Source organism: Aricia agestis, chromosome 14 (genome assembly GCF_905147365.1).
Source record: "Aricia agestis chromosome 14, ilAriAges1.1, whole genome shotgun sequence".
NCBI classification, from domain to species: Eukaryota; Metazoa; Arthropoda; class Insecta; order Lepidoptera; family Lycaenidae; genus Aricia; species Aricia agestis.
In genome coordinates, this window is record NC_056419.1 from 8021621 (window position 1) to 8044664 (window position 23044).

The 23044-nt window shown below is 35.3% G+C and overlaps 1 protein-coding gene across 3 annotated transcripts; it reads left to right on the forward strand.

The window, feature by feature from the left end:
* Positions 1-2833: 2833 nt before the first annotated feature.
* Positions 2834-19080, forward strand: LOC121733721 (baculoviral IAP repeat-containing protein 2). Of its 3 annotated transcripts, XM_042124068.1 has the most exons (12): positions 2834-3374; positions 5957-6102; positions 6460-6588; positions 8123-8327; positions 9219-9371; positions 9748-9807; positions 10112-10177; positions 10531-10633; positions 10977-11124; positions 11909-12137; positions 12772-12918; positions 13906-14658. In XM_042124068.1, exons 1-11 carry the CDS (start codon positions 2976-2978, stop codon positions 12892-12894), a joined length of 1761 nt encoding a protein of 586 aa, XP_041980002.1. In that variant the 5' UTR covers positions 2834-2975; the 3' UTR covers positions 12895-12918; positions 13906-14658. The 3 variants fall into 3 exon arrangements, with proteins under 3 accessions (XP_041980002.1, XP_041980003.1, XP_041980004.1); XM_042124069.1 differs by lacking the exon at positions 9748-9807; XM_042124070.1 differs by lacking the exons at positions 11909-12137; positions 12772-12918; positions 13906-14658 and adding an exon at positions 19068-19080 and having other exon boundaries at positions 10977-11146.
* Positions 19081-23044: the final 3964 nt, after the last annotated feature.

A 23044-nucleotide genomic window follows, 5' to 3' on the forward strand; every position in this document is an offset into this window, starting at 1 on the left:
GCACAAGTGTAGGAAAGTGATGTACCTAATATCCAGAAACGTGCTATTTTGTGTTCCCTCCAAAACTCCATCGAAAGTTTCAGTAAGAGCGCTTTCACACGAGACAAGACACTCTACAAATATAACTAGTAATCTGTGCACGACACGACACGACAAAATGCGATAACGACTCCGGGCGCCATTCATTTCTATGTACACAGGATTTTGAGACGACAATCCGCTATGTCGTCACGTTTTTTGTCTACAGATAATATATAAATAAATTCTTTATTGAAAAATTTTTAAATATTTAATTAATCATAATCTAACAGCCTACCAAACTGCATAGCGGTTTTCTGGCGAGCATTACGCCGCCATATTACATTTACATCATACCTAGTATTATAATATGCTAATAATTAACATTTAAAATATGGGCGAGGTACTGGCAGGTTTTTTATACTATACATAAATAAAATTATATTATGACTACGTTTTATAATAAGCTTAACTATCAGCTTAGGACCCCAACAATAGATGACATACTTTTAAGAAGTAATGGCTGGTTTACACGTATAAATTGCTTATCGAGGTAACAGCTAAATTTTAACTTAATTTTAAGTTATTAATTGCATGTAAACACAGTTTTAGCAGCAAGTAGCAAATTCAAATTTATTTAAGTAAGTATAAAGTAATTTAAGTTAAAATCTTGTTGACTACTTATCTACTTAATACGTGTAAACCAGCCATAAGTGAATACGGTGTCGTCGCAGAAATCGTCGCTCGTGTGAAAACGTTCAAACGACAGACTGTGTGACGTCTGTCGTTCAATTTATATTTGTCTATGAATCGTGTCGTGTCGTGTCTCGTGTGAAAACGCCGTAAAGCGGATACCACTTTACTGAATCGACCGACTTGACTCTTTGACTGAATCATAAACCTATAATGCTAAAGACCAATAAAGAGTGCGAGAGAGAAGAAAATCCTTTATAGAATTATAACAAGATGAAAAGAGAGAGGCAGTCTAATGAAAATTGTAACCACTTTTATTTGACAGGTCGTCAAAAGTCGTCAGTCGTTTTTATGCCCTTTCGGTATTTTCAATATATTGTTCAATTTGTTTGTTATTTTTAATAAATATTATTATATTTAAAAATAGTGACTTGTGCTTTAAGTGTTTGCAGTGTAAATCATAAGAATAATCCTGAAAAATATACATTTCACAGGTAATTAATCTTTATGTCCTAATTGCTACGATGTGTTTATTTTTGCTATATTCTGTCTTTAGTTCTCTATTTCAAACAAAATATTGTGAATCCTCCCTTTTACTTTCATATTTTGCGTAACTAAAGGTACTATTGTTCTTATATTACACAAATTTTGAAGAAAAATTTTTCATCAAAATTTTTTACACATACGCTAGTGCTTGAATCAAATTTATCAATATGCTTATCGATATTTTACAATAACATGAAACTAAAATAAAAATCATTTACCTTTATATTTATCACCTTAAGCCCGGCCGCACATTATCCGAAATTTCTGATCAGAAAAATTCGGACGCCCGGCGGAACGCACTCTGTTCATACATTTTGTTGTAGACCCATTATACTAAAAGAATTTCTGACGTGTCAAAATGTATGAGCGGGGCGGGGCGTCCGAATTTTTGTGATCAGAAATTCGGATAGTGTGCGGCCGGACTAAAAAGGACATATTATCTTATTATAACTAATATAATATAGTAAAGTATAATATAGCTAATATAATATAACTACTATAATATAGAGTGACTCTAAAACTAGAGGAAGGTTTATATTTATATATCATAATCATTTGTTTTACAGATTCCCTCAAGATCCTCTAATAAGAGGAAAATGGCTGAAATTAATTGGGCATGTTGGTTGGAATCCCAAGAAGGTTACTAATCGAAAGATTTTGAACGTTTTCTGGGACCATATGTTCCCATTTGAATATCAAGGAGTCACCTCGATTTCTCATGGTTTTCATCACCAGACCACCACTTTTGTGAACATGATACCTACTCGGAACAATACAATGTACAACAAAAGAAAAATCGTTGAACATACATAAAAAATATATCCAGAGCCGAACGTCTAGACTCCTCCTGTTTGGAAGTCGGTTAAAAATAATTGTAATAAAAAATATTATGATATTTTATGATAATTATTATGTATTTAATTTAAGAATGAAATATAATATACTATGGGTGTTGTTTATTTTCAACGTTTACTTTCAATGTAAGGGCTGATTTACCAGATAGATTTTACCTGAGTAATAATGTAACTTTATAATGTGTTATGTGTGTATTATTTATCCCTATAAGAACCTCATGTCATAACATATCCGACGATTGAAAAATCATTCCAAAAGAAAATGTATATCTACTTTTCAATCGTCACCTTTTTTGCCAATTAAAATTTATGATACCTTATTTGAAATACAAATCTGTCAAAGTTGCATATTATTTATTTCTTATATTATTAACTCAGGTAAAATAACTCGAACGGACTATACTATCGATAGTAAAATATACATCACTAGCACACGCACACATTGACAGATTGAAAATGGTCACACATTTTCGGGTTACCGAACTTACCGACTTAATAGTCTATTTCGACAAGTGACACGCTCTTTAACATATCTCTTACTTCTAAAATCTGTGTATACACATATACATAGAACATCGTTTCCCGCCATTTACTCGACACTGGCCATGGTTTTATAGCCGAAGTGCCATAATAAGAATTACATTTTTTTTTTGACAGTAACATTGAGTATTGACATATTTTGACAGTGACATGTTAGTGACATGCACTCGTTTTATTTTGGATTGGATCGTCGATGTCGGATTCGTATTGATTGTGCGTCTGATAAATTAATGAGTTTATGTTATGCTTTCGTTGGTGTTGTTCTTCAAATAGAATACATTACTGTATCATCTAAGTTTAAGTGCTTACTGTGATCTCGCAACTATGAATCTTGAAACGAATAGGCTGAATACTTTTATAAATTGGCCTGGTTCAGCCCCTGTCGATCCGATTAGAATAGCAAAAGCGGGATTTTTCTATACGGGGCAGGGAACCGAAGTGGAATGCTTCAGCTGCGGCGGCAAAATATCGGATTGGCACTACGGTGACCAGGCTATGTGGCGCCATCGAAGGATGGATCCGAATTGTGCTTTTGTTTTGAATCCAGGATTGTCTGGTAATGTGCCATTAGTTTTAAGCAGAGAATGCACTCCAGCGCAACGAAACCGTTCCGAAACAGACAATATACAGGGGCCGGATGTGCCTCAAGACTATGGACTGACTGAAGAAGATGAACTATATAAAAGTTATGTGCTGCGACTACTATCATTCGTTAATTGGGAAGTAAGTGGTTTTTTAACACAATACCTTAATATTAATTAGATATTTTTGTGTTTGTTGTTATGTAATATTTGGTTTGATATTCAGGTACATATTGCAGATATTTGTAAATACACATTTTTATAAAAATAATATATATTATGTAGTTAAAAGTTTTTTTATGTTGTTTCTGAGGTTATTCATACTTTCTGGAAATAGCAAAAAAGTAGCTAGATTCTTGTTAAAAAAGAATGGTAAACTCAGTTTTGTATTGCTATTAGATAATATGGTATTGAAGGCACTATTTGAGCAGGTAATACTAGGTCATGGCCACAAGAACAGTGTAAGTAATAGCCATATTGTTAGATTCAAATCAAACAGGTTATTTTGTTATGGTAATAATGTAAATCTATGAATAATAAAAACTAAGGAAAAGTAACTCCGTCAAAAAACATGCTCCACAATACTTGTCAAAAAAGTGTACCTTAGGTACACATTTCAATACATTTGCAATATTTAGGTGACCTCAAATAATTTATTTGACATAGTCAATTCATGTCCTAATGACAATTTCATTATATTAGGAGATTTCAACCTCCCGTCTATTGAATAGCATCCTCAAGGAAATCAATTCCCAGCAAGTAGCTTATCACTCACCAGGAGCCATATCAATTTCATTGACACCCTTGCTCAGTGTAATCTTTCACAACGCTGTCGAGTTCGCAATCACAATAATCGGTTTTTGGACTTGACTTTCTCAAATTGTGAACTTGCTATTCATGCCTGTGACGACCTATTAGTCCCTGAGGATATACCCCACCATCGATCACTTTGTATTGACCTTGTGCACAGCTCAGTTTGTGATTTAGATACAAAAAGGAGAGACAAATACTTTTATAAAAGAGGTAACTTTGATGAAATCAACAATACATTAAATTCAATCAATTGGCATGAATACCTAAAAAAAAAAGCCTTTGGAAGATGCTATTAAATACTTTTACGATAAACTATATGATCTGCGAAATTCTCACATACCACATAAAATTACCACCCCAAATTATTATCCCCCTGGTATAGTCCGGCTCTTAGAAAGGTATTAAAAGAAAAATATAAGTACCACCGTAAATATAAGGTCTATGGCAACCATAGTGATTACCTCTCTTTTTCACATCTTAGAAGAACAGCCAAATCCCTTGAGCGCTCATGTTATGAACAATATATTCAAAGTACTGAGAATGCACTTACTAGTAACCCAAAAGTTTATTGGTATTTTATCAAAAATAATTCGAGAACCTCATCAACTTTTCCCTTCTCCATGAGCTATGATGGAGAGATAGCTAGTTCTGGTGACAAAAATTGTGACCTTTTCGCTTCATACTTCCAAGCAAATTTTCTAACTCTAGTTCCTCCGATGGTAATATTAGTACTGAAGCACTGCCAAATCATAGTTTCATTGGTGAAATTGAAGTGAACCCCAAAAATTTACTGACACTTCTAAAAATCAGTTAATTTGAATAAGGGCGCAGGGCCTGATGACATACCTCCCCTGTTTATTGTCAAGTGTGCCTCGAGCTTAGTTACTCAATTGTTAATATTATATTTGCGGTCCCTAAATGAAGGTTATGTACCAAATATCTGGAAGTCAGCATTTATCACTCCGGTGCATAAAGCTGGCGACTAGTCTTGTATAAAAAACTATAGGCCAATATCTAAGTTGTGTATTTTTGCAAAACTGTTTGAACGTATCGTTTATAATGCGATTTACCCATCGCTTAGACATTGGTTTATCTTGGAGCAACATGGGTTTTTAAAGTCTCGGTCCACAACTTCTAATTTAATTCTTGCTTATGATTATATCAGCTCCAACATGGATTCTGGTGGTCAAGTAGATGTAGTATTCACTGACTTTTCTAAGGCCTTTGATCGTATTGATCACTCTATTCTTCTTCAAAAGTTACTTCTTGCGGGAATCCACGGAAACTTATACCAATGGTTCACTTCGTACATTAGCAATAGGTCTCAAGCTGTTGCTATCAATGGATACATGTCAAGGTGGACATTGGTGCCCTCTGGAGTACCGCAAGGTTCACTTCTGGGACCTTTGTTATTCGCAATATTTCTTAATGATGTCAACACGTGTTTCCACTATTCTAAGTTTCTATTATATGCGGATGACAAAAAAATAATGAAAAATGTCAGTTCACCTCTTGACTGCCATCTTTTACAAGAAGATTTGGATAGGTTCAGTGAATATTGCATTAGGAATAAACCAGATCTCTGATAAAAAAAAAACCTTGAGCAGTAGTAAGCTGACGTTACATGACACATCAAAAGGAACCAAATTTAAAACGGTAATAGTATGGGAGTTACGATTCCTTAGTTTTTATTATTCGTAGACTACCATTTAAAAAGAAAATAATTTTGTGCAGCATTCTAATATTTTGATCTAAAGATAATAAACAAAAAGTGAAACTTGACCGATTTCACATTTCATTGTACTATTTTATTACAGATTATATTTAAGTAAGTATACGACGACGAAGTATACGTCTTACGACTTCAAGCATAGTAGAGAAACATTTTTTTTTTTATAACCCTTTTTTTAGGATACCTCAGTATCGCGGGAAGCATTAGTCAGTGCTGGTTTCTACCATGTAGGTGGAGGGAGGGTCCGTTGTGCTTGGTGCGGGGGTGAGCTCGCTCCATTCAGCAGCCTAGGATCACTTGGATCACCTCTGGAAGTTCATAGAATGTAAGTTTAATGTTAAAATATTATACACAGTCGGCTGCCGCATAATAATTGAAAATCTATTGTGTCTGCGATAGCCACGATAGAGGTGTTAATAGAAGTAATGGTACTTTAATAACTTAGATACTAAATACTAAGGTCGGAAGAAAAGAAATATTACTTATGTGGGAGTCTTTCCTACTGTTATTGTTTCAATTTAAGTATATTTTGTCTTAAAATATTTTCAATTAATTTAAATATTATATAGTAAAATTATTAACAACATGTAAATTTTTGAAGCTGGTACATTTCCTCGGTATGAGTGTATTAATTTCAAGTGTATTTACGACAAGTAATATTGATAAGGTGGTTTGCTTTTAGGTATTTCCCCCGTTGCTCACTTGCGACGACTTTAGCTAATGAGAGGCAAAATATACAAATATCAACCACATCACAGAATACTCCTACCCTAGAAATGCCGTTAGTAAATACAACAGTCAAAGGACCTACGTAAGTATGACACCAAAAATAGTCCTTGAGATAAGATTAGAATGCTAGGTCTTGTTACAAAGAAACTAAGTACATATTAACATTTTTGTTATTTCTTGATGTGTTTTTAAGCTATTGTTTTTATTTTTGTACTTTTTGCTTTTAAGAGCTTAATATTATAAGTCTATTTTAATGGTAGAATGGAAGCGAAGACCACATATTATAAGATAACACCTTTGTAAACTACATTCGGTGAATAAATGATTTGATTTGAGTGTAGAATCCTATTGTGGTAATAGAAATCAAAGTTGTAGAACCTGAAACACAAACAAGAATTTTTTGGCTAAAGGTCAGCCCACACCTTTGGTATTCAACAATGCATTATATTGATAGTGATTTAGAATTAAACTTTATTCACTGCAATATATTATCTATATAGATTTCGTCATAAGAGTATGATTGCCACCGTGTGCAGTGTGTACTTTGAAATTTGAAGTCTTATGCTAAGTTAACTCACATGCGGTTTTGCTCAATAGTTTTACTCCAAATCGAGTAATACTTAGTGCGTTTGTGCACTACACGGAATTTTACCGTCCGGCGTTCATAACTTTCACGTTTTCCATATCAAAACGTAAGAAATCGGGACGCCGGATGGTAAAATTCCGTGTAGTGAACAAACGCCCTTACTGTGTGGACCGCAAAACTGACAGCTCGAAGCTTCGAAGGCTCGAGCATAGAGCCGCTCGAAGGCTCGCATCGAGCCGGTTTGATGGAATTAAATATATCGATTTAGAATAAAACTATCGAGCAATGCTGAATGTGTGGACGAAAGTCCGAGACGCGGGTTCTGCTCGACGTTATTGCTCGATCGAGCAAAACCGTATGTGAGTACTTAGCATTACAATGAAATATGAATTGTGTATCTTCTTTTGAAGTAAATAAATTTCAATTTTGAGTATGTATCTTAAAAATACTGTATAGTTTCTTTTCTCAGTATGAACTTGAGCTCACTAACTACTAACTCAAAACAGCCATAATTGTTTCATTAATAGCTAATGAGAACTGTGATTCATGAAACCGAGTAGTATCTTGTTAATACAAGTAAATGAATCAATAAGGAATCCCCTAAATCGAAACTTCGCTTCTGTTTAAAATGACGTTATGAACTCTTATAATTTTTTTTATTATTATCATATTATATTACATTTTTATTCATATAATCTCTTTTATTGTTTAAAAAATCGCATAATATGTTATTAATTATTATTATTTTGTCATTTTTAAGACTAATAGTAGTAATTACTATTATGTAAAGTTAGTATACTACGTATACTACAATCACAGTCATTAATTTACCTCGTAGTTATAATCTTAACATTTTCTTAAAAAGTAAATAACAACTCTGATTTTGTGCCATGAATGTCTTAAACAGAGTGAAAAATACTTAAGCATCCTTTTCGATACATATATACATATAACTTTTTTTCTGTCATTATAAAAAACTTAACTGAATTGAATAATAAATTCATCTTTTTTTATTTACTGTCAATTTCAGATCGGCAGCAGAGCAGAACGAGCGTGTAGTGGCGGCTGGAGGGGCGTGGCGGGAGTTGGGCGTGGTCGGCGGCAGCGCGCGCCATCCCGACAAGGCGTCCCTAGCGGCTAGACTAGCGACCTTCGAGCGCTGGCCGGCGAACAGACCGCAGGATCCTCGAACACTGGCCGACGCGGGGTTCTTCTACACAGGCGTCGATGATCAGGTGAGACAGCAATATCTGTGCGAGCAGGCAGAGTATGTTAGCTGTCAGACTAGCGACTACGAGCCGTGGTCGGCGAATAGACCGCAGGATCCCCTAAAGCTGCCCATACACGGGACAATCTGTCGTTTCGATCAATCTTAAAGAAAATCGTCCAATCGATCTTTTGAACGTAAAATCGTCCGCGATATTGCTACACACGTACAATTTGTCGTTCGATTTTAACATCGAGGAGATAAATCGTTACGATAATTGTCCCGTGTATGGCCACCTTAACATATTTAGCCGACGCGGGGTTCTTCTACACGGGCGTCGATGATCAGGTGAGATAGAAATATGTGTGCGAGCAGGATAAAGTATGTTAGGGGCGTGGCGTGAGTTGGGCGTGGTCGGCGGAAGCGCGCGGCATTCCGACAAGGCGTCTCTAGCGGCTAGACTAGCAAAATTCGAGCGCTGGCCGGCGAATAGACCTCAGGATCCTCGAACACTGGCCGACGCGGGGTTCTTCTACACGGGCGTCGATAATCAATATCTGCGTGAGCAGAAACACGAGAAATACGTCGGCAATTAGAAAATATGGTTAAGAATTACGTGTCTTCGTCACAAATACTATGAAATAAACACTAGAATCTAGATCAAAATCCTTTCACTCAAATATTGTTAGACTATTTGTAAGTGCTTAAAACTTAACTCCTTATTCCCAATAGGACACGAAGGATGTAGGATGATGGGAGTCAGATTTTTACTTTTTTTGGTAATAATGAGTTAGAATGTTAAGATATAAAAATCATCAATGAGTGTTTTTTCCGTAATATGCAATTATGTAATATCAGAGTAATATCAAATAAATTTATGTTCTCTATGTTTTCTTTCTTTAATATCAACATCTTGCAGGTGCGATGTTTCTACTGCGACGGTGGTCTGGCGAAGTGGGAGGCGGGCGACGGGCCGTGGTCGGAGCACGCGCACTGGTTTCCAACCTGCGGGTACATACTGCTAGTCAAGGGACAGGAGTTCATCGATACTTGCCGGAAACGGAATGGAACGGTGAGTTTACACCACTGTAGTGTGTAGTTTGATCACGTCAAGTGTCATAAATTCATGATAAATCATTAAATTATTAGTTGTCATTACGTAGTATCACTAATTTTCTGGTCCGCAAATTCAGCAAATTCTTTCGTTTTTCGGGACAGGAGCGATACTTCATTGTTTGTGACTTGCAATTTTTCGTTCCGGACAGTTGTCATTGGACAACATCCACATATCACTAATCATTTACTGACTTTAAGAAAGGGTATGCGCCGAAAAATTGCTGAAAAACAACTACAGAGTCTATTCAATATTGATATTTGCTATTATGTTTAAAATAAAATCCTTCTTGATTTATGCTGATTAATTAATTTATTATCTAAATATTTTACAGTCTTCAACTGACGGTGGGCATACAACTAGAACTATGACGAGTGTGAATTTCTCAGACTCGGTGAGTTTCATTAATTGGCAATTGAATGCAAAAGTAACATCTAGAATTAAAAATACTTTTCGACGTTGAAAAGCGCCTTTCCTTATTAAAACTATAATATCTAATCTATTTGTTTAACAGTAAACTCCATTTAAATCGTTTGAGGGGCTTTAAAGATCTAAGTAAACAGACTTATACAAATTAAGTAAAGATATAAAAATAACAACAATAATTTTAATGATTTTCTGTAGTATTTTATACATTTTTTTATAATATTCTTTAACAGTATATAAACTTTTAGTATACACTTTATGATTTTTTTCAGAACAGAGACCGTGGTCGGGCCATGAGAACTAGATCGAGTATAAATTTCCCCATCACTGAAAGCCAGGTGAGATTCAAAGTCTTTTAAATACTATCTATCTCTCTAAATTCTAATCTAATTTATTAAGTTTGTGTCCCACGGCTGGGCAAAGGCCTCCCGTCTTTCCTTTCAATACTAATAAATAATATTTAGTTTACAGTATAGTATAAATTTTGATTGGACCTAACATAGCTAATTGTCTTTTTTGTACCAAAATTTGTCCTTGTTCGATAACCTACCCTATGATCTGCTCTATAAATGTGCCAAATTTCAATAATATGGGCTTTTTGGAGGAAATTGAAAGCAAAAATAGACCAGTCATTTTGAAAGAAAACAAATACTCAAATCTCCATGATTTTAGTTTAAACTATGATTTTCAGGTTGAAGAGGGCATGTGCGGTCCGTTCGCGGCCGCGGCTCTGGGGGCGGGGCTTGACGCAGCGCGCGTGCGCCGCGCCATCTCACGTCGGTTGCGTGCCACAGGTATAACCTGAAAAAAGTATATAAATGTCTACAGGTGCTTTAGCCAACATGTTTTTTATCGTTTGAATGCTTATATCAATTCCATATAATATTTTGATCAGCAGCGAAAAAGTAAACGTGTTGGTTATGCTCCCTGTAGATAATGACTAAGAACTGTCATGGTTAAATTATAATGTGTAGTAAAATATGTAATATTTTGACTTACTTGTATGTAATACTTTGACTTCGTAATTAGTATTTTTTGTTGGCCTTTGTTATCCCACTGCTGGGAAAAGGCCTCCCCCAGTATATTTTAATATTATAAAAAGTTCCTCTAACCTACATTTTATAACTAAACTTTCAGGTGTCCCGTTCACATCGTCTGAGGCTCTGATAGACGCGGTGTTAGACGAACAGCTAAACGAGGAGGCGTGGAGTGAGACGCCGCAGAGCAGCCGCCTGGCGAGAGACATTCTGGCGGAGACACTGTCGGAGTTCCTGCCTAACTCTGGGTAATTTAGTTGATCTCGATATGTAACTACTAGTTGACGCATGTCGACGACGAAGCTCGATAACAAAATGCATAGGATTTGATATCATAAAAAAAATCGGCCAAGTGCAAGTCGGACTCGCGTACGAAGGGTTCCCTACCGATACAGAGCAAAAATGGACTGAAAATTGTGTTTTTTGTATGGGAGTCCCCCTTAAATTTTTATTTTATTTTAATATTATTATTAAATATTAAAGTACACATACAAAAAAAAGAATGTGTGAAAAATTCAAGTGCCTACCTCTTGCGATTATCGCGATATAGAGCAAAAAAGGCCGAAAAATCATGTTTGATGTACGGGAGCCCCCCTTAAATATTAATTTTATTTTGTTTTTAGTATTTGTTGTTATAGCGGCAACAGATATACACAATCTGTGAAAATTTTAGAAGTCTAGCTATAGCGGTTCTTGAGATACAGCCTGGAGACAGACAGACGGACAGACATCGAAGTCTTAGTAATAGGGTCCCGTTTTTACCTTTTGAGTACGGAACCCTAAAAATTGTTAGCTGCTTGCTAGTTTGCTGCAAGCAACATGTAACTTACTCGTAGTGATCAGTTATGTCAAACCTGATACATTTTGGTGACTAAAGGAGCGATAGGTTTATAATATGGTATTAAGTGACTGTGTTACATCATAAAAAATCAACAAAAGTAATTTTTTCTGCTTATTGATAACCGCTAAACACTCTTGCAGAACATAATGATTACGATTAACAACTGATTTGTAAATATTTCATATTTTCAGGGTCTCAACCGATGAAAGATCAGACAGCCAAGAATCTCACTACGAAAGTCCCATCCGTACTCCCACACCGAATACGACACCTAGACGACTGTGCCCTGTGCCCGTAACAAGTGAAGAGCCAAGAGAAACCCAAGATACTGTTCCAGAGGAGAAAAAACAATTGACGCTAGAAGAAGAAAATAGACAACTGAAAGAGGCGAGATTGTGTAAAGTGTGTATGGATAACGAGGTGAGTTTTTGAATGTGTGTTATATTATAGCCGTATATAACAAAGAGTAGTGCCGAATTTATATTTTTGTGTGAGAGTAGACTACTTTATTTCCGCCGCCCCATGTACCATCGAGGAAGTTGATTCCTATGCAATTGACAGACCAACGTTATTTCGGTCGAATATGTCAATTCAATGTTAATTGTGATCTGTCAGCTGGGTTTGACGTAACGCAACCAAACTACTTAGGTCCCCGATTTGCATAGGAATCAACTTCTCTGATAGTACGTAATCTGTAGGGCCTCTATGGACGCTACCCTTGGATGCTGCCACTCCTAGGCCGTGGTCTACGGTCTACATATAAATCCGGGGCTGACAAAGAGGCATAGAACAAGTCAACACTGCTCTAGTGAGCTGTGGTGCATTGTCGAAACGCAAAACATTCATTGCATGCATTTCGATAACGCAACAAAATGCTTACTGTTTTTTTTTTAAGTTTGTTCGCGGATATCTTCGCCGTTTGTGAACCTATATTAGTCTTTTTTGTTGAAATGAGGATACTTCACAAGATATGGTTACTGTTTAGAGTTCCTAATTCAAAAATATGTCCAACGTGCACACTGTTTCACACTTCAGAACTAACTTATCCCTCCAGGTGAGCGTGGTGTTCCTGCCGTGCGGGCACCTGGTGTCGTGCGCGGGGTGCGGCGCGGCGCTGGCGGCGTGCCCGCTGTGCCGCGCCGCCGTGCGCGCACTCGTGCGGGCCTACCTCGCCTGACCCCGCCCCGTGCGCTCCGCCCAGGTCAGTGTTATACATCGCACTACTTCACAGTACTAACACATCGCCCCAGGTGAGCGTGGTGTTCCTGCCGTGCGGGCACCTGGGGTCGTGAACGGGGTGCGGCGCGGCTGGCGGCGTGCCCGCTGTGCCGCGCTGCCGTGCGCGCTTGTGCGCCTGACCCCGCCCCCAAAGCCCCGCCCAGATCAGAGTTACCATTTTTCCCCTTTTAAAGGGGGTGATTTTATGTTTAAACTTGACAAGCCCCGAATTTTTTTTTATATAAAAAGTACATAATATTTATTTTGCGTTTAGTTACCATTTCTCTCCTTTAAGGGGGTGATTTTTTGTTTAAACTTGATAACAAGCCCTGAATTGTTTCTTTTTTTTAACATTATTATATTTATTTTGCGAGGGTCCGCTCAGGCTCAAACAAGCTGATTCCTGATTTTTTCTTCTCACCTGGCATATACAGGGTGCAATTAAACCTAACCTTCCTGCCAATTTTTTTCTAGGGCTTAGGTATCATTGGTAGAATCCATTTAACAAAAAAAAAAAAGAAATTGTCGACGCGTCGTGTCCTTTAATTGTAGTGTTTTGTAGGATAACTTTCAGAAGCTATTTCTCAACATTTTAGTACTGAGTGATTATAAAAGAAAAAAAAATGTATTTTTATTTTTAACAAGGATCAATATATCAAAATTTGGCAGGAAGGTTTAATTGCACCCTGCGATATTTGTTTTATTTACTCTCTTAACCTAATTTTACTATAATCTTGCAAGAACCAAATCACACTTCTTAAATCGCTCTAAGATGCTAATAGATTTGGACGATGCGACGCATAGTTTTATAATTTAAATTATTTCTATTTCAAATTAAAACCAAAAAAACTGTATTGTGTTTACTAATTCTTTCGGTTTATACGCGCTCAGGATTATTTGCGTGCGTTTATTTTTATTTGACTTTCAATATCAAATTTAAAATCTAAATGTAATATTATATTCTTTTCAGGTATTCGGTTTTGGTAAACGCAATGAAAATACTATTTTGGTCCAATAAGGATTGAGGTTAGAGTCCGTTTCGCTGTTCCTATGTAATTATTTATTGTTGACATATTTTCGCAGTGCCACTTTTATCATGTTATAATATCACAAACTGATCAGAAATTGAAAATACTTTTACACTTTTGTGGCTTTTTAAATGATATTTTACTATAAACTTAAAAAAACATTGATTTTTAAACGCATGTCTGATTTTCTTTATCTATGGAGTAACTGAACTTTTTAATTAACATTTTTGGAGTAATCTCTGATTTAATAATAATTACTGATACTGTAACTCGAGTTAATCGTTTCAAATAGTTTTTAGTTTACCACTAAGCAAAAATGAATAATGAACATGCAGTAATTAAAATGTAAGGAAATCATATTAATTATATTGTCCTGTTTACAAGGTAAAATATAAACTAAACTAAAACTGTGGAATTACAAATCGCATTATAATAAAAGTAAAATAAAATATATAAGTTCTAGCCACGCCGCTTATATGCAGATTATGTTTTATTTAATGCAGATTATGATTGCTTTCAAATGATATGACCATAATAACGGTAGGCAGCTGTAAAAAGATTTTAATTATTGTATTTGCTTAACTCTATGAATAAAAAATAGAACTAACTAAATGTTGTCTGTACTTAAAAATTGATCTGCATCTTTGCTTCATTTCCAAAACAAATTATGTTCAAATACGCAATAATAGAAAAATAAAAATAATCATGTTAAGGGTAGGCATTCATCCCAATGACTGACTTGAAGTTGCAGCAAGTTGTGAAGAAAATAATAATTATTAACCTCAAAATTAGTATTACCATCGCAATTTCGACCAAGTGCTACAACTTTTAGTCGGTCTTTTAGATATTATGTAGGAGTATTGTAGGATTGTTATTAGATATAAACGTATCTATAGTCTATATATTACAATGGTATTCATAATTATATTCTAAATTATTATAATGTCGTATTCGATATTATAAAGTTAATTTTTATCCAAGTGATATAAAATGCGTTGTTTTTTTTTTTAAAGAAACTTAGTAGTGTAGTTAAGTTAGTGAATTATTTGCCTCGAGACCAAATATTAAATAAGCTGTAGCGCAAAATGAATGAAGATGATGGTCATCTTTTGTGTTTGATGTTATATCATAGAATATAGGGCATTTGAGCAACTTTAGAATAAAATACATCGCGCAATATTATACCTAATTATGTACAAGGTATAAATAAGGGGGTGTCCATAAAAAGTTTTTAATTTTTTTTTTAATTCTATTTGAATCCTTTTTTGATTGTGTAAAAAGATTTTAATTATTTTAAATATAATATGGAGTGCACACAATCATTTATATTATACTTTTAAGATAACTTTATATTTTTAGACTAGTCTAACAGTCTTCTTTTAATAAAAAATCTTATATTTTAAGTAAATTTCTTGCTTGATGACTTCTAAAATAAATTATTTTTGCTGAAATCCCTCCGCCCCAAAAGAGATTTTGTGTGATACAGTAGGAGCCTCCCATGCCATGATGGCATACATATTTTATAGATGCCCCCTAACATTCTATAATCTTATAAAGGTAGATGTATAATGGTTTGACAAATCATTGACTTTTGATAAGCAATTAAAATCAGAAACTTTAACTGAAGATACACATTTTATTGTGTCTCCACTGTCAGAAAACTGAAAAGTTTTAAAGTTTTAAAAACTATATAAAATAAAACTTGTTAAAAAAACCAGTTATATAAAAGGTACCTTGGGTATACGTAATATTATCTAAATTTAACACATTTTTAAACATTAAAATTAATCAATGGCCAGGCGGTAATGTCTTCCAACAAAGAAAATTATGAAAAAAATTAAATAAAAAGATCTCGCAAATAATGTACTCGAGTATAATTATTATGTTGGAATTGAGCAAGACATCGACTAGATTTATTTTTGGGATTGATCCATGAATAAGAGTTGAAAAAATAAAAAAATATACTTACATTAAGAAAAATTGAATGAGTATGACTTCTAAAATCATAAAAAGTACCTATATAGCTAAGGGCCAAACAGCGAATCGAGCAAAACAATTTGTCGTTTTGATTATTATAATTATTTATTGTGGTTTAATGACAGAATACTGCCCCACTAAAATGGAGCCTAATTATTAAATGTTCAAATATTTTTTGTATTAAAATAATTTTGTATGCATTATGTAAAATGAAATAAATTAATGTCAGTGCAATTAATTTTATTCTTAGAAGGAAATAATAATAATTGTAACCTCAATAATAATTATTCATTCGATTGAATATAAGTACAATGTATATTATGCTTTGTGATCTTGTATTTAGGTATAACTTAGTGGTAAATGGTAATTTTGTGATGTTATGTCCTTAATTGAACATTGTTATGTTGTTAGTATGAAAAGTTTATGTCTCTAGTAGCATGTACCATTTTAATATATACATTTACTAATGTGTTTTCGGTTTTATTGATTACGAGCTTTTGCCCGCGGCTTCGCTCGCGTTAAGAAGTATTAGCATGTATTAGTATATGCAAACTTTCATCCCCTATTTTAACCCCTTGGAGGTAGAATTGATCAAAATCCTTTCTTAGTGGATGCCTACGTCATATCACCTACCTGCATGCCAAATTTCAGCCCGATCGGTCCAGTGGTTTGGGCTATGCGTTGATAGATCACCATGTCAGTCAGTTTTATGTATATTACTTATATAGATTTTTCTTAATTTATTTTCTCAGATACTTTTACATTATAAGATTTATTCAGATTTATTCTCAATCTTAACAGGCACTGGAGTAGTTAATTTGATCCCAGTTCGTTAACAGCACACAGGTAGACCACTGAGGGTTTTTAGTCCTTAATAAAATAAATCCTTAATAAAACAAACAGACAGACAGACACGCCAAACTTATAACACCCCTCTTTTTTGTCGGGGGTTAAAAATAACATGGTTAGACTCTATCAATTCAAAAGATTTTGCTTTTAAAAAAATATTTCTTAGTGCAAGTGACGAGTAAATTAATTCTATAAACATTAAAAAGAGTTTTATAGACGATATTTTTCTTTAAACTCTTTGATCGTCGTTTGATGCGGTCTCGTTAAAGTGTTGCTCTTATAGCCCGAGAGGCGACCGTAAAAATTGTTTGAAGTATACTTTGAACCTCCCCGTGCAAATCTCCTCCAATTAGATGGTCGTATCAGATCAAAGGTGAGTTTTTTTGTGCAGGTGTAGTGAGGCGCCGAAGCGGCCGTCTGGACGGAAATAGGTGATCAGAAATAGCGTAGACGCCGGCGTGCGCGACGCCCGGTCTATATTAATATTCAAAATGCTACATGCACAGCATAACATGGTCAGAGCGAAGTTTTGGAGTTAGTTTTTTATTCAGGTTAAATCGATATTGTTACTAGATGGCAGCACTTGTCCTCAATCAAATTAAAGAAAGTACTTAAAAAAATCTTGAATTCTTGTATGACAATGTCTCTTCAAAAATATTACAGCTCCACAAAGAGAGAATAAAATATGACTACTTAATTTAATGAAGATTTGGCATTGGCATAAACTTAATAACATTTTTTATCAAACTTTCCAATAAATAAGAAATAAGATAAGTGCCTATTGTCTATGAATGCGGTCGTTCAATTTTAAGCTTAAACAGGGAAGAAAGAACATACATAATATAGGTATTAAGCCATTCGGGATTGGCTGATACCTGAAGCTATATTTCGAAGCATTTCGCAAATGCTTGGCACGAAAGTATTTCTTGAAACATAATAATGTCAACCTTGTAAAAAGTACAGTTTCCAAAAATGTTATCAAATCGTTAGACTACTTTTACCTTGTTGCTGACTCATCTCATATCATTCATTGCAGAACCAGTTACCAGATGTTACCTGGCTTAGGTTATTCATTTATATTTTTACTGCTTTAATTAAGAGGACATTCATCCCATTTTACAGAAAATGCAACAAAGAGGCTTATACAGGTGTTCGAAGGACCAAGTGTTTTGAAATGTCATGAATATTGGATAGTATCGATTTCTCGTTTTGTATGGTGCAGACCGGTAAAATCTGATCATAATCAAGAGCTTACTGTAAGTTTACCGTCAGCCGATCAATATGGAAAAGTTACTAGTGACAACCATATACTATACCTAAATGTGTGAAATTGAATTGTTCGCGCAAAGTTTTTATGCGTACTTACCTACTAATATTATAAACTATGTCTATGTCAGACTGTTACCTTATAAACGCTCATCTGATTTCAATAAAAAATTTTAGGGATATATTTTGAGTTTCAGGAAAAGTTTTATCATTGAAAAATCTGACTTTATTCCTTTGTGATTGATTCCTTTGATATTTATTAGTTTTTTTTTAAGTTTTAGTTTTCCTAACAGGTTTATTTTCCATGTAAGGTATTAAAAGCATGCAGCAAGCAAGATAGCAATAATAGCTAAGTATACTTTACTCCATGCTTACTCACAGTCGAAAGTAGGTGGAGGTCTCTCTAGGTCAATAACGACAATGCGATTTCAAATAACGCATTGTTTGTGGTCTTTATTGAGGATAAACGTTGATTTTCTATAGCATTGTACATTCAGAGTTATACGTAAGACTGAGTAATATAAAAAGTTGTTGGATTAAGAGAAGACGTAAGTTGATGAATTGGGTAACTGACAATTTAAAAAATTGTCGTTTTTTGCATAAATAGAGACTTTAGGACTGGGAAAATTATTTGAAAATGTGGGTTCTATGTATAGCTAGATGATGAAGTTGGTAAGTTACAAGATTTGCTCAAATTATAAGGAAAAAAATGACCAACTGCTCTCATGTTGTAAAATGTTACTTAGGTACCTACTTCATCAACTCAAGTCCTCTTATACTCCATTCTATTTCGCGCCTCTCGGTAAATATTTCTTCATGCGACCTCTAAAGTCTAAGGTAAACAAGATAAGTAATAGAATGCTGAATGAGATTCTAGAAACTAGATAGTGTTCATATAATTAATTATTATTTTTCAAGGCGAAAACTGCTTATTTGCATTAATATCGCAGTGTTAGTCAAGTTTTCTTTTATAACGAGGTACAATATATTTGATACTGGATTAAAACATTAGTTTATAAGCAGCAATAATATTATGGTTAATAATATGTTATCAAAAGTTAATAATGAAATAATGATGAAAGAGGAAAATGTATACTTTAGCTATACTGTATACAAGCTTTAGTGCTACTGGCACTGGGGTTTATACCATCAAAAGCCGCAAAATACCTAGAAAACTTTTGTTTCATTAAAATATATTGAAGTGACCTAACCACTCAACTCAAGAGCAACTAATTTAAAATTTCAACCTTGATTTGAACCTTTATTCAGAACATACTTTTGTATTTTCATAAATAAAAATAAATAAATACTGATTTCACCATATCCATTGTCAGGTTTCGCGGGCTTCAGTCCCGAGTAGGCCATGATGCGCTAGGTGTTCCAGCGCATCGTCGCGGAGTAACGTGGAATAGTGTATCCACACGAGTTGAGCCTGAAGAAGCAAAGGTGGTGGGGCTGCGGTCGTGTATCACGCGTTTCCCGTAATCCTTCAGAGGATACACCAGGGGCTAGAGAAATGAAAAAAAAGCACGTGTAATATCTATAGCTGTCTCCCTTACCTCAAGCCTATACCGCAGAACGCGATAGAGACAACTGCAGAAAATCCAGAAAATCAACGATTCGTTGTCCCCTGATTCCTTCTCCAAAACTTAACCGATTTAAGTACTTTTTTCATTAAAGATTTAAAAAAGGCTTGATCTGTGTTCCTATGTTTTGCTTTTTTTGTATAATCTAGCCAAATCTGTTTTCTGGATGTTTGAACACAGCGGAAAATCTGGCCATTTTTTTGGGTTTTTGAACGTTCATATCTTATTTAATAATTAAATTATGAAAAAAAAGAAAACATAGGGACATCGTATTAGTGGCCGTAGATATTCAGGAAAAAAATTATAACTCTACTAGCATTATCCAGGGAGGAAACAGGGGACAACGTTTGTATGGAAAAAAAGGCGGTGTGGACTCCTCTTCAGGAGTAGGAACACCGTTGGGGTTTTTAGTGGTAGTCCCGGGTGCGTCTTCCGTCCGCCCCGGGGAGTCCCACATACCTCGCCCCAGGCCCCGGGGATGCGTAAACGCATTCCCCCAACGCAAAAAAAAGGTTTCGTGGGCGTCGCTAACAGATGGCGCTGCAGATAAGTATAATGTCCCTAAACCTTCGTAATCGCTCGGTGAGTCAGCGTTAAGGCAGAATTAATTAACGATAGTTGCCGCCTGCATAGACGGACGTCCTTGCAAGGTTGTGCATTGCCTGATCACGTGCAACTCTGTTCTTTGAACGCCATTCGATGTTCAAAATGCTAGATAAACATTCTAGAAATCTCTTAAAAAATGGAACAAAATACAAATTTTGACAGTTTTTTTTACTATTTCGAATTCATGACAAAGAATTCGAAATAGTAAAAAAAAACTGTCAAAATTTGTACACGTGTAGTTGAATAAACGACGCGTTTACCTATAGTTTGCGATAAAATGACGTCAATTCATAATATATAATTGTGATGAGTGATGACCTGGACAAATGGCCTATGCGTTTTATGCATAAAGAATTATTCACCGGATGTTTATAGTTTTTATTAGATTACGTTTCCGGTGTAAAGTAGTTATAGAAAGAGTAATAACAGAGATCTAGCGTTTTAATGGTCCTTCACGCCGGATGCTAAATGTTAAACACTTATTGAATATTAAGTAAAAAAGACTGTGCATCAAAAAAGAGGAAAAAGATAATATTATAATACACTTAAACAGAATCTAGTGTATAGTCTGTCAAAAAAGTGAAGAAATTAAAAAGTGGCAATATCGTAGTGTCATCCCTTTCAAATCAATCTAAGAAAAAAGGGAAGACACAACGAATTTGCGACTTTTTAATTTTTTCACTTTTTTGACAGACTAAAGTAAGTAAATACTTTTAACTCTTTTAACTGTAGTACATGATATAAGTATATTACATTTACCTATATCGTATTTTTATTGTTTTATTAATTTAATAGTCCAACCAATATTAAAATTTAATTTAAACTCAACTGCGGGGGGTTCAGTTTAAAATACATCGATTATGAAATTATTATTAAGTTACAATAATTATATTATACGGCAAAGGAACAACCGCCCACAACAGTGCAATTACTGCTGGAGTGGAGCAAATTGACGGCGCCAGTACAAATCCTTGTATTAAAAATAACACAGCAATAATAAACTGTTTTACTGTCACCAAACGCGATTTATGTTATGTTTTATAGCCTTTCTAGTGTCATTGCTTATGCTATGATAATGATCCCTTTGTAGACGGCATAAGATCCTCTCAGAAGTCAGAGGTAAAATAATCGGGAACAGACCGTAACTAAAGTGTGGACAATGCTGCAGCTAGAAATCTACATGTCTAAACTGGGTTTTTTTTTTTAATGAAATAAGGGGGCAAACGAGCAAACGGGTCACCTGATGGAAAGCAACTTCCGTCGCCCATGGACACTCGCAGCATCAGAAGAGCTGCAAGTGCGTTGCCGGCCTTTTAAGAGGGAATAGGGTAATAAGGGAGGGTAGGGAAGGAAAGGGAATAGTTGAGGGTAGGGAAGGGAATAGGGTAGGGGTTAGGGGATTGGGCCTCCGGTAAAGTCACTCACTCGGCGAAACACAGCGCAAGCGCTGTTTCACGCCGGTTTTCTGTGAGAACGTGGTATTTATCCGGTCGAGCCGGCCCATTCGTGCCGAAGCATGGCTCTTCCACGTATGGGTAAGGTTAATGTTATATTTTATAGTATATTAAGTATAATACGTACCATCAAGGAAATTGATTCCTAGGCAGTTGACAGACCAACGTCATTTGATCGGATCATGTCAATTCAATGTTAATAATTGTGATCTGTCGGCTGGATTTGACGTAATGCGACCAAATTACGTAGGTCCCCCATGTGCCTAGGAATCAACTTCTCTGATAGTATATCTGCTGTAGTCTGTATGGTTACTGATTTATTAAAAAGGGAAAATTACATGAAAAACGAAATCCGTCTTTCCTTCTGTCTGTCACCACTCACCACTCACCAGGCTGTTCACAATAACTTTTATAGCTTATGCATAGTTACAAGCCTTTTCAATGAGAACGTTGAATTAACAATTAGAAAGGGCTATCTACAAGTGGTGCCCTCTACCTGAAGGTATGTACGTGGGCGCCGCATGACTCACTCAGCTGCGCGGGCGCAGCCACTCCTTACATAGTCTGCGCCGTCGCCAACCTACTCTTAGGTATTTCCCATCGATAGAACCTTAGGCGAACGACATAAAGACTACTTTTATAGAGCCTCCGAGGTAAAAGAAATTTGAACGGTCTATTCCAACCTTTTCGCTGTTCTTTTACCATCAACAGGACTTTATGCGGACGACTTAAGAACTACTTCAGGTAAATTTACTCGAAACGACCTATACAAACTTTATTGCTGTTCTTTTACAAATAACAGGATCTTACACGGACGATACAAGGATTACTTTCTAAACCTCAGAGGTAGGATATCTTTGAACGGGCCATTCTTGCCATTCATCGGTAGAATGTATGTATTTTGAAGTCCCATTGTGAGTTTTAGCTTTCCGCCCACCGAACATAGATGTCTCTGTAGTCCGCGTGCAATGTTATTTTTGTGAGTATCTAGAATTCTAAAAATCTAGATTTTAGCATACAATCTTCGAAATTAAGTACGTCGACACTAGGTACATGGAAGTTGGTTAAGAAGAGCTTAGTACAGGCGGTTAAAGTGCTATCAAATTACATACCTTATACTTACCTCATAATTATTGTTCTGGAAATAACGAAATACACATGTATTATTTATTTGTATAAACTGTACAAAACAGAGCAAAGAACACTTTTCTCTTTATAGTGACTTTGCCATAATAATATTATAGAGTAAAGCGCAGGTGCAACCTATAGCAACCTATAGTTTGTTAAATTGATTGGCGAGTTTTACAGGGAGGGATGTTTTGTATCCTCCACTCGCTTTTGAG